Source organism: Galeopterus variegatus, unplaced genomic scaffold (genome assembly GCF_000696425.1).
Source record: "Galeopterus variegatus unplaced genomic scaffold, G_variegatus-3.0.2 Scaffold6389, whole genome shotgun sequence".
Lineage (NCBI taxonomy): Eukaryota > Metazoa > Chordata > Mammalia > Dermoptera > Cynocephalidae > Galeopterus > Galeopterus variegatus.
Genome location: NW_007732500.1, coordinates 88,782 through 100,719, shown reverse-complemented (window position 1 = coordinate 100,719; position 11,938 = coordinate 88,782). Strand labels below are relative to the sequence as shown.

Below are 11,938 nucleotides of genomic sequence, written 5' to 3'. Positions count from 1 at the left end.
TATAAAATAGTGGGAGTGGGAGTGTGTTTATTAGATTTCCTCTCTTTTTTTTTTTTTTTTTTGGTGGTCTTCAGTAGATATTTAAATTTTCTAAAGACCCAAATGCAAGAACTACTGAGTTTCAGGATATATGAGCACAAAATATTCCCTTTGTCTTTCTCAGTATTTTCTCCCTTCAGAACAAACCCTTTAAATATGCTATTTCACCAGGAACATGCTGAGATATAGATTCCTTTTACAACATTAATTAGACTACCACTGCATGGGTTATGATTTGCATTTTTAAATCCAAACACAGAACTGCCCCCTCACAACACAAACAGATTCCCAGAGCAATAAACAAACAATAGAGTTAGACTACAATATTGACACTTTAATATGAGACTCTTCAGGTCTAGGGATATAGAAACAGTTATCCTTTAAAAGAAGAGCTGTAGTCAACATAATTCCATGAAATTTTAAACAATTTGTCCACAAGATAAAAGACAGTTCAGTGATAAACTATAGTTTAGAATCATATGAAACTATTACTCTTCAGAGAAATTAGCAGTTATGAGTACATATTTTTCCAGTATGTTGGATAAAATACGCACATGGCCAACTGATTTTACATGAGGTTAAATCATTTAGTGATATACAGACGGGTATTCTGAAAAAAAAAAATACTAAAAAACCCCTTTAAAATCTCAAGGTCAAACAACTTTTTCTTAGCTCATCCTTCTGTTATTACTGTTCACACAGTATTTTCAGCCTTTTTTTTGCCAAGATACCAAGCACCTGCCTAAGATACCTCAAGTTCAATGACACATCTAACAGAATATGAGAAGAACTAAAGCTGAATTTATTTACTTTGATACAAGTAGTCAGAATGAAATTTTGGTCTACATATAATTTTCTGGTATTTACTTTTCTTTTCATTAAATGTAAAACTTCTAGAAACCTCTAAGTTAAGGTAGATATGAAAAGGTATTGCTGAAATTTTTCTCAGGATATATTTGTAACTTGTGTTATAGGTGATACATTCAGAAAAGGCTGTACTTTTTGGAATGAATGCATCAAATCAATAACAAAAGATCTCAAATTTCAGAAATCCTGTGACATTAATTTCCAAATAAGATTTAAAAGTTTTTCTATATGCAGGAGAAGTAGTTTGGAAATAGCATACACTAACATCAAACTATCCCACTAAAGCAGGGTGCTATGATTTGAATGTTGGTGTCCACCACAAAAGTTATATTATCCTATGCAATAGGATTAAATACATTACCCTATGTAACAGTATCACAAGGTGTAGTCTTTGGGAGTGATTATGCCATGAGGACTCTGCTTTCACAAGTAGGATTAGTACCCATATAATAGAGGCTCCAGAGAGCTGCCTTCTTCTGCCATGTGAGGATGCACCATGAAGGCATTATCTATGAAGCAGACAGAGCCCTCACCAGACACCAGATCTGCTGAAACCTTGATCTTGTACTTCCCAGCATTTATAACTGTAAGCAATACATTTCTGCTGTTAAATAAATTACCCATCATAAGGTATTTTGTTATAGCAGCCTGAACTAAGACAGAAATTGGTACTGATAAGTGGAGGTGTTGCTATAACAAATACCTAAACATATGGAAACTGTATTGAGAAGCTGCTTGGCTTCACTTGACTTATAGTAAAATGCAAAAACAGAGAAAGTAATTAAAGGCAGAATTTATAATCAAAAGGGAAGCAGAACTTGAAAATTTGGAAAATTCTCAGCCTGGCCATTTTGTAAAAAATGAAAAAGTACACCAAGGGTGCAGCCAAGCAACCACTTGATGAAGAGATTAGTATGGATGGAGGGAGGCCTGGTGATATTCATCAAGGCAACGGAATAACTACCCCAAGGGCATTTTGGAGATCATCAAAGCTGCCCCATCCATCACAGGCTCAGAATGCCAGGACCTTGGGAGCAGGACAATTTCAAGGCTCTGCTTCTTGTATTCCAGTGCAGTGCTCATTAGTCAGCCCAGCTGTGGCTCATGTGGGCCCAGATGCAGCCTGACCCACCCCTCCAAAAGGCACAAACCATAAATCTTATTGGTGTCCACAAGGTGCCATTCCCACCAGGGTGCACAATGCATGAGCTGCAAAGGCATGGCTACTTCCACCTAGATTCAAAGGATCCTCTGAAAAGCCTTGAGGTCCAGGCAGAGGTGGGTCTACAGCAGAGAGTCCCACTAGGCCATTTCCTATTGAAGCCATGAGGGTGATGCCACTGTGGATATGATGCCTGGCAGAGCTCTGGAAATAGAGCCATACCCAAGACCCCAGACTGGTAGAGCCTCCAGCTTGCAGTGAAGCCATGAGGGTGATGCCACTGTGGATATGATGCCAGGCAGAGCTCTGGAAATAGAGCCATACCCAAGACCCCAGACTGGTAGAGCCTCCAGCTTGCAACCCCAGACTGGGTGAGCCACAGGCACAAGACACCAATCTGTGAGAGCTGTGGTGTTGGCTGTGTCCAGCAAAACTATGAGGATAGAGCCCACTGGAGCCTTGGGGCCCAACTCCCACAGTAGCATGTCCAGAAGGTGGGATTGCATAGTAAATAAGATTATTCTGGAAGCTTTGTTTTCTCTGTTGAGTTTTGGATTTAGTCAGGACATATTACCTCTTTCATCTTTTTTATTTCCCCCTTTTGGAAGGGGAATGTCTATCCTATACTTGTCCCACCATTTTATTCTGGAAGTGCATACATGTTTGATTTTTATGGGCTCACAATCTAAAAACAATCTGACTCACAATGAATCATACTTTGAGTCACACTCAAATCTGATTTAGATGACACTATGGAGTTAAGACTTCTGAAAACAAGACTTTTGGAGCTACGGGATAAAATGAATGCAGTTTGCATGTGAGAGGGACATAAATTTTGGAGGGCCAGGAGCAGAATGATATGGTCTGAATGTTGATGATCCCCCAAAACTCGTATGTTGGTGGGTCACCACTACCCAATGTGGTAGTACTAAGAAGTGGGGCCTTTGGGAAGTGATTAAGTTGGGATGGCTTTACCTTTATGAATGGAATTAATGCCTTATAAAAAAAAAGAGTCTCAAGGAAGCTTTCTTGCCCCTTCTGTCATGTGAGGACACAATAACAAAGTGCCATCTATGAAGCAGAGAGCAAGCCTGTACTGGACACTGAATCTGCTGCCATCTTGATCTTGGACTTTCTAGGCTCCAGAACTATGAGCAATAAACTTCTGGTGTTTATAAATTACCCATTCTAAGATATTTTGGGATAGCAGCCAAAAGAGTCTGAGACAGGGTGTACATTTTTAAACAACATTATTGCTCTTTTCACTCTCCTGCCCCAAGAAACAAAAAGTATTTGTATTTGATAAGATTTATAGTAATTATGTTCTGTTTGCTTTAGTTTTTGTTTATTTATCTCTCATATATTATTCAATTTATCTGTGTCTACCATTTAAATCAATCTGAAGGAATTCAGGTATAGATACAACTTTATTGGAACAAGTGCAAACTTATGATGTAACTGTTGCTAGTAGATAAGTCTTTCATTGGACTTATTTCATGTCTCAAGAGAAAGTAGGAAGAAAGAGTTTTGCTTATATGCAGTCTTTCATCTAGGTAAATTATCAGGTGTTCTGAAGTGCTTTTTAGGGAAAGATACCATGCAGGATGTGTAACCAAAACCTTAGAATGGCTCTTTTGCTGATCCTCATGTTAAAATTCTCTTATCAAAAGGGAGCTTTGTAACTTATAGATTCACTCCACTTATTTTGGTATTTTTCTTTTAAAAATGTACAAATATATGTGAAAATAATAAGTCATCAAAAATGGTCAACAGACACATAGAAAAATGCTCAGCATCAATTAGCATCAGGGAAATGCAAAACCACATTGAGATATCATGTCACCCCAGTTAGATTGGCTTCTTCTTTTTTTTTTGTCTTTTTCGTGACCGGTAAGGGGATTGCAACCCTTGGCTTGGTGTCGCCTGCACCGCGCTCAGCCAGTGATCACACCGGCCATTCCCATATAGGATCCGAACCCGCGGTGGGAGCATCACTGTGCCCCCAGCGCCACACTCTCCCGAGTGCGCCACGGGGCCGGCCCTAGATTGGCTTTTATCAAAAAGACAAAGAATAACAAATGCTGGCAAGGATGCAGAGAAAGGAGTATCCTCCTGCACTGTTGGTGGGTCTATAAATTGGTGAAGCCATTAAGGAAAATGGTATGGAGATTCCTAAAACAACTACAGATAGAACTGCATTACAACCCAGCAATTGCAGTGCTGGGTATATGTCCAATGGAATGGAAAACATCATGTCAAAGGGATACTTGCACTCCCATGTTTACCACAGCTCTATTTACAATAGCTCAGATATGGAACAAACCTAAATGTCCATCATTGGATGACTAGATAAGGAAAATGTGGTATATTTACACAATGGAACACTACTCTGCTGTAAAAAAGAATGAAATACTGCCATTTGCAGCAACATGGATGAACTTAATAAAAATTGTGATAAGTGAAATAAGCAAGGCACAGAAAAAGAAATACTTCATGTTCTCACTCCTAAGTGGGAGCTAAAAAAATAAACTAATAAATTTTTAAAAGGAAAGATACAACAATCATAATAATATGTTGAATTCTCAAAAGGAGAAAACCTGAGGTTACCAGAGGTGGGCAAGGGGGAGTGGAAAGGGAGTTAGGGAGGAATTGGTAAAGGGCCATGAAAAACAAATTGTATAATGTTGATTATGTTAATTACCCTAATTTGAGCATTCCATATTGCACACAGGTGTTAATATTCAACTCTGTACCCCACAGGTATGCACAATCAACTATGGCTCAATTTAAATAAATAAATAAATGATAACATTTTAAAAAAAAAAGTTCTTTTCCCCTAGCTAACTGGATAATAATATAAATTATTCACTTAAATATTTACAACTCAACTGCCAGTATTTCTGCTATTTTAAGATTATAGATCTCTCCTATTTTATCTGCTAAATAAATATCTAACACTGCATCCTCATTCTCACAGTTATAATCACTTCAAGCACTTTTTCCTAAAATATTTCAACAGTCTCTAAATTGGTTGCCCTTCCAGGGTCTTTCATTTTTCCATACTGTTGTCAAATCTAATAACAGCATTCTATCAACTAAACACCCTCAATAGCTCCCTATGACCTAAGGGACAAATCCCAAATTACTTAGCATACAAGGCTTGTCACAATCTGGCCCCAATTTGTCTTTGTTCATCCAATGTCATTATCTCCCTCTTATACAACTTCCCATCATAGCCGAATTGTGTAAATCCCATGCTATTTCAAGATTCTATCACATCTTTACACATGCCATTCCCTATGTGAGAAGAATTCTTTCTATATTTTCCTTAAATGGAGAGGTTTTACTAAATCTCTTAAGCTGCTCAAAGATCTCACTTCAGCAAAGGTTTTCCTACTCCTGCCCACATTTTTGCAATATTTTGAATGTACCTCTAATCCCAATCTAATTTACGTCTTTACCTGCATATAAGTTTTTCCCAATGAACTGTGCTTTGGTGACAAAGACTTATTCATCTTTATAAGACTAGGGTTTAGCATAATGCATAGCACAGAAAGATCAGTAAGTGTTTGCTGAATGAATGGATGGATGAATGGGCAGAAATAAAGGGAAGAAATCAGAGAAATTTTAAAATGAACCAATGAAGATGCAATTTGAAAATAAACTGTCTGACTCAGTCATCCAGTAGCATGCATGGTATTTTATTGTATTATTGTATTATATTATGTTATTATTGTAGCAAAACCCAGTAGACTGATTATATATATATATATATATATGTATATATACATACAGGAATTAGAGAGAGGTTCATGTGACTAAGATTGCATCTAAATATTCCTAAGCTAATAAATTGACTAATTATTTTTTTGATTTTTTTAGTTTAATTTTGCAATGTGGTGCTTGGACTTGGTAGGAAGGTGAGTTGGGGTAGAGGAAGTAGGAGAGAAAGAGGTAAAAAAATTCTCAAGTAAAATGCAAGTCACATGTATTGTGGAGGTAATCGGATCTTTTGTTTAGGGCACAGAATTTAGAAACTTCAGAGGTTCTTGGGATGAACAAATCATAATAAAATAATTCTTACATGAAATTACTGTGTGGTTTAAATCAGTATATGTTTGGGCAAATTTTTTTTTTTAAACCACAAAGTTTTATTCAAAAGTTAACTTTTCTCCATTTTAATTTAACTTTTCAAAAAGAGCCATTATTCTCAATTTCCCATACATTCGTCATATTTTCAAATTACTTTGTCGTGACTGGCATTCCATCTGATGAGTTTGGACTCCAGTTTTAACAAATAAAATAAATGAGAATAATGAATGCTGGTCTAGTTAAAAGAAAAATGATGTTACTGACTTAACTAACAAGAAAGTTAATGAAATAAAAAGTGTCATTTTCTGCCTGCACTTATGCAACTAGGAAACCACAGCGTTCTCTATGGGGCAAATGTAAGGAGTAGAATAATCTAATTCTTTACAAACATGGAAAATAAATGGCTCTTTCTTTTATTGCATGTGGAGTTGGCATAATTCAGGTTGGCTACGATTAGTACCTCATTAGTAAATACCAGATAATTATTGGTCTGCATTCAGGTATTGGCAGATGTCTGATAAGGCACTTAATGAATTTTTCATTAGTCTTTCTGAGAAAAACTTCAGTAGAAAACATTTTGAAAGCAGCAACCCTTTCACTTTCCTTTTCTCTGCACTTGAGCCTTAAGGTATTTTCAAAATCAAATTTTAAAATTTTAATAAGATCATAACTATCTTTCAGTCAAATATTTTACTCTTTAATAAATTTAGTACAATTTTTCCCTGCTACATATTTTTCTCTACCCAAAGTCACCACCAATACCATGACTGTAACATACTTCTTTTATATGCATTTAATTTTGTTTTAAGTTTTTGACAGCATTAGTCACAAAAATATGTGACATAATTTTTTAATAATAAGCAGGGGATGGAGTTAATAGTTTCTAATAGACCTAACATTTTTTAACTATAATTTTTGCTATTCAAACACCAAAGATGCAAATGAAAAACAGTCAAATATTTGATGCTGCAATATATTTTTAAATGATTATCTATATAACCAAAATTTGTGTAAATGTATCATATAGTAAAATCTTAGCACCAAGTAATACACGTTCAAACCAACCCGAACTTTATATGAATGTTAAAAATGGACAAGTTCATGGTTACATAGGGAAGATACTGATTACCACAAGAAAACTTTCAATTATATCATCCACGAATGATGCAAAACATTTCATTATTTACTCTTTGGGGGAGATATAACTTCTGAATGCTAAATGTGATTTTGATTTGTCAACATTACTTTTGCTGTAATTAAAATCCTAAAGTGATCTTTAAATAATTCTTCACTCAAATTGCATCCTGATGAACTTTTTTAATCTCCATAATTGGAATGTCAACACCTAAGTAAGCAACTCAACCAGCTACACTTGTCATACCTCAATGACCTTACACTTTAAAAATCACCTCTAATTTTAGTTAGAGGGACACGTTTGTTTAAACATTAACCAAGAGGGACTTAGATAAATTATAAAGTGGTGTGACTTCAGTGCCTTTAACCTTTTTTTTTTTTTTTCTTTTTAAATTCAGGGCTTCATCTTTCTCAGGACACCACACTGGCAAATATTTGCAGGGTCTCATCTGACAAATAACAATGATCTTCACTTCCTCACTATTTCTCCTTATTCCCTCCTCTGGGGGATTCATCTTAAGCTAAATGCCAACAAGAAAGCAACCTAATATGCTAAGCCATACTAATATGTAGGCTTTATTTCGGATCTCTGTATAAAACTTGCATTTAAGAGATGTTTGGAAATACTACCTGATAACAGAGGTGACATTAGGTCACTAAAGATCAATGAAAATTGATTTCTCTTTTTTAGTCAGGAAAAAAATCTAATCTTTAAAAAGCTACCTGCATTTAAAATATTTTGGTGAGTTCATTTGTGGTTTCCATTATATCCATGTCATGTTTATATAGTTAAAGAAAACATTGAGTGTGAAAATAACTACTATACATAAGTTATATAATTTCTGAATGAATATAGCTAATTCTAATTTATCAATAATGTCATAAAGGAGTATAATAATGTAGCATTAAAATAAGAAAAGTGTTCGATAAAAGTACATAAAATAAATATATATCTTTTTAAATGAATATTTCTTGCACTAGTAAAATACTGAATGCTTTCTGCCACAAGACCAACCTTTGTGTCTATGAGATCCATCCATGTTGCTAAATTCAATGTGATTTTCATCAGCCCAGTAGAGTCTATGGTTGACATAATCTATTGTTAATGCCATAGGTCTAGAAATCTTGGTTTCTATGACAACGCTCTGATTGGTTCCATCCATTCCAACACGGCCAATGTGAGGATATTCACAGCAGTCAATCCAATACAAATACCTAAGAAAGAAAATCAATAGCCGTTTTGTTTAGAGGCACTCTGGTAGCAAAACATCACACAATATTTCACTTATTTGCTCAACTGTTCCCAAATTAATTTTTGGTATCTCTCTGAACTGTAACTTCTAAGAAGCATATTTCAATGCAAATTTTTCTTATGATTTTTTTATTTATTAAACATGTAGTATGGTTTAAAGTATCCATATAATTTTAAACATGTTTCCTGTAGTATAAAAACTCAAATATATAATAAGATATTTTTACAAGTATTAACAAATTATAGATGTCCAAAATTAACAGTTGTAAACTTTCAAAAGGCATCTATAATGTTGGAAAGATAAAAGTATCTATCTATCTATATTTTTTTCTTTTAGTTTACTATCTATGTAAAATTTAAAAAAAAAACTCTCAGAGGTATATATTTCATTTGTTTAAATAGGCATTGTTCAATGTGGTAGCTACTAGCCAACTATGATTAAAGTTTAAACAAAACAAAATCAAATAAAATTAAATGAACTGGATTGTTCCTCAGTCACACTAGCCACATTTTAAGTGCACAACAATCGCATATGTCTAGAGACTATCATATCTAACAGGATAGATACAGAGTACTTTGGTCATCACAGAAAGTTCTCCTGATCAGCATGATTTAAATTACGTTATTGTAGGCAAGGAACAGAGCACACTTGGAGTCCTAGGCAGGATCCAAGGGCAGTCTCCTTCACCCAGAAGCAGACAAGGAGCACACCAAAATCCCACTTCCATGCAGGTGGCCACCACAGCCACCATCACAGCCACAGCTGCTGCAAAAGTGGCTCAACACTACAGCAGAAGCCACAGGCACTATGCAAGGGCCAGTCAGACACTGGACTGTAGTGACACAAGGAAAGTCACCAGCAGAGACCAGAAAAAGAAGAGTATGTCTCTCTCCTCTGAACCCACTACAGAGTAAAAGAAGAAGCGACTGTTCTTCCATGCCCCTGCTTTACTTCTCATTTTAGTAATTTCGGTCTTCTCTCTTTTTTCTTGGTCAGTCCAGATAAAGGTTTGCAAGTTTTGTAAATCTTTTTTTTTTTTTTTCGTGTGACCGGTAAGGGGATCGCAACCCTTGGCTTGGTGTCGCCCGTACCGCACTCAGCCAGTGAGCGCACTGGCCATCCCTATATAGGACCCGAACCCGCGGCAGGAGGCCAGCGCCGCACTCTCTCGAGTGTGCCACGGGGTCGGCCCTTTGTAAATCTTTTTAAAGAATCAATGTTTGGTTCTGATGATCTTCTCCATTGTTTTTTAATTCCCTATTTCATATATTTCTGTTTTGATCTCTGTTATTTCCTACTTGTATTTGCTTTTGCTTTACTTTGCTCCTTTTCCTATTTTCTTAAGGTAGAAGTTTATATTACTGACTTGAGATTTTTCTTATTTTCAGTATAGTTGTTTACAAATATAAATTTTCCTCTAAGCACTGCATTTGCCCTGCATCCTGTAAATTTTGATATGTTGTGATTTGATTTTTATCTCAATGTACTCTCTTACTTCCCTGTGATTTTTCTTTTTACCCATTGTTTATTTAGGAGAGTGTTGTTTAATTACCACACACCTGTGAGTTTTCTAAATTTCCTTCTGTTATTTTGGTCAGAGAACATATTTTCTATGATCTTAGTCTTTTTAAATGTATTAAGACTTGTTTTGTAGCCAAAATTAAATTAAATTAAATAAATTACATTATTGGAAATCTTAGAGCAAGACATTTCAGTACCACACTCAGCCAGTGAGTGAACCGGCCATCCCTATATGGGATCCGAACCCGGGGCCTTGGTGTTATCAGCACCGCACTCTCCCGAGTGAGCCACGGGCCGGCCCAGAGCAAGACATTTCAGACAGTAGGGGGAAAACAGTAAAATGAAGACAATAATGTCGATATTAATACTAAATATTCATATTAGGTTGAGTTAAATATAAATATTGCACCCTATAAAATGAAAATAATGTATAAGTAATAGATTGCTTAGAAATTTCATTCTATATAATTAAGCCTTTTTTATCCTAAAAGTAGGAAACTCACTTTTTCTTTTTAGATATGTTTCCTTATCTATATAACTGAACACTTAAAATAGAGAAACTTTAATGTCCTTTTCGTATTCCAACTCTGAAATTAAAATCTATTAACCCAATTAGTTTTTCTAGACTTCATCCTTCCTTTTTACTAAATATAATCCCTGGCAATTTATTATTCAGATTTGGAAGATGTGTAATTAAAATGATATGGCATGAAAATTATTCTAAATGGTTTAAAAACTGGTATATTGGTTTAGATTTTAAATATTCCTTAACAATTTTTTCACATAAATGTAGACAGAGATAATTATGTACAGATATTTTAACCACACACTAGAAAAGAAATAAAGGTTTTCAGAAAAAAACAAAACAAACAACAACAAAAAAACCACATCAAACACAGGGCTAACACAAGTAATCATTGTAAAGAACGTGCATTTTTTGTTGTTGTTGACAATCATTTTTTGGGTATGTATAAATGCATGAATTATAATAAAAAGGTACTTTGGGAGCCAAAATATCATTGCAGTCTTAATTAAGCATGGTGCTTAAAAAGAGAAAAGTATTTCTGATAAGGACTAAACAAAAGGTAAAATTTTGTAAGCAGAGATTCAAACAGAGCTCTGAGAGTCAAAACTATAAACAAACAAGACTGGAAATAATACCATGCCAACTTACACAGGGCAATTGCATCTGTGTTTCTCTATTAATTCTGAACATACTTCGAAAATCTTAAATCATCAAGTAATAATAGATGGCAAGCCTTTCAGAATATGATGTTGTCATTTTTTTATCTTGAATTATTTTTTGTATATTTTTCTTTTGAAAAGCAAAATTTCACTTATGTCAGTGAAATACATTTTCTGGAAATTTATTTACAATCCTTTTCTCTCTGTTAAATTTATGGAGGTGCACCTTGCTGTCTATACTAGAGATAATAGCTGTATAGATACAAAAGAAGAAACTGGATAAAAAGAAGTAAAAATGAAAAGATAGTTTACCTTGTTGAAATAAATCAGAACATTTGTCCTTGTCTTACTGACCCCTGAATCTTGGGAACACCAACGTACTACATTTTTTTCTGATAAATGTAATATGCTCATGCCAGCTTCTTGCACACGTATTAAATTTGATCAAATTTAATTGTGCTTTTGTATGCCATGTTATCTTTAAGAATTGTCCATAAGCAAATAAAAATATTAAAGCAGTATTTTAATGATTTTTGTAACATTAAAAAGACATAGCCAAATTGATTTCGACAATCTTTTAGTTCTATTTAGGTATTTACTCTACATGTGCTTGCATTTGCAATTAAAATATCACCAAAGTGAAAAAAAGTTTTCTCCATTAAATGCTATTAACAAAAAAATTGCA

The 11,938-nt window shown here is 34.7% G+C and overlaps 1 protein-coding gene across 1 annotated transcript in view; it reads right to left on the bottom strand.

Moving 5' to 3' along the window:
• Positions 1-11,938, bottom strand: part of LOC103606225 (low-density lipoprotein receptor-related protein 1B-like) — a gene marked incomplete at both ends in the record, with an annotated part of 97,508 nt that overhangs the window by 22,201 nt on the left and 63,369 nt on the right. Inside the window, one exon of the mRNA XM_008590816.1 lies at positions 8,310-8,509. Within this exon, the coding sequence (XP_008589038.1) occupies positions 8,310-8,509 (200 nt within the window). The remainder of the gene's footprint in view (positions 1-8,309; positions 8,510-11,938) is intronic.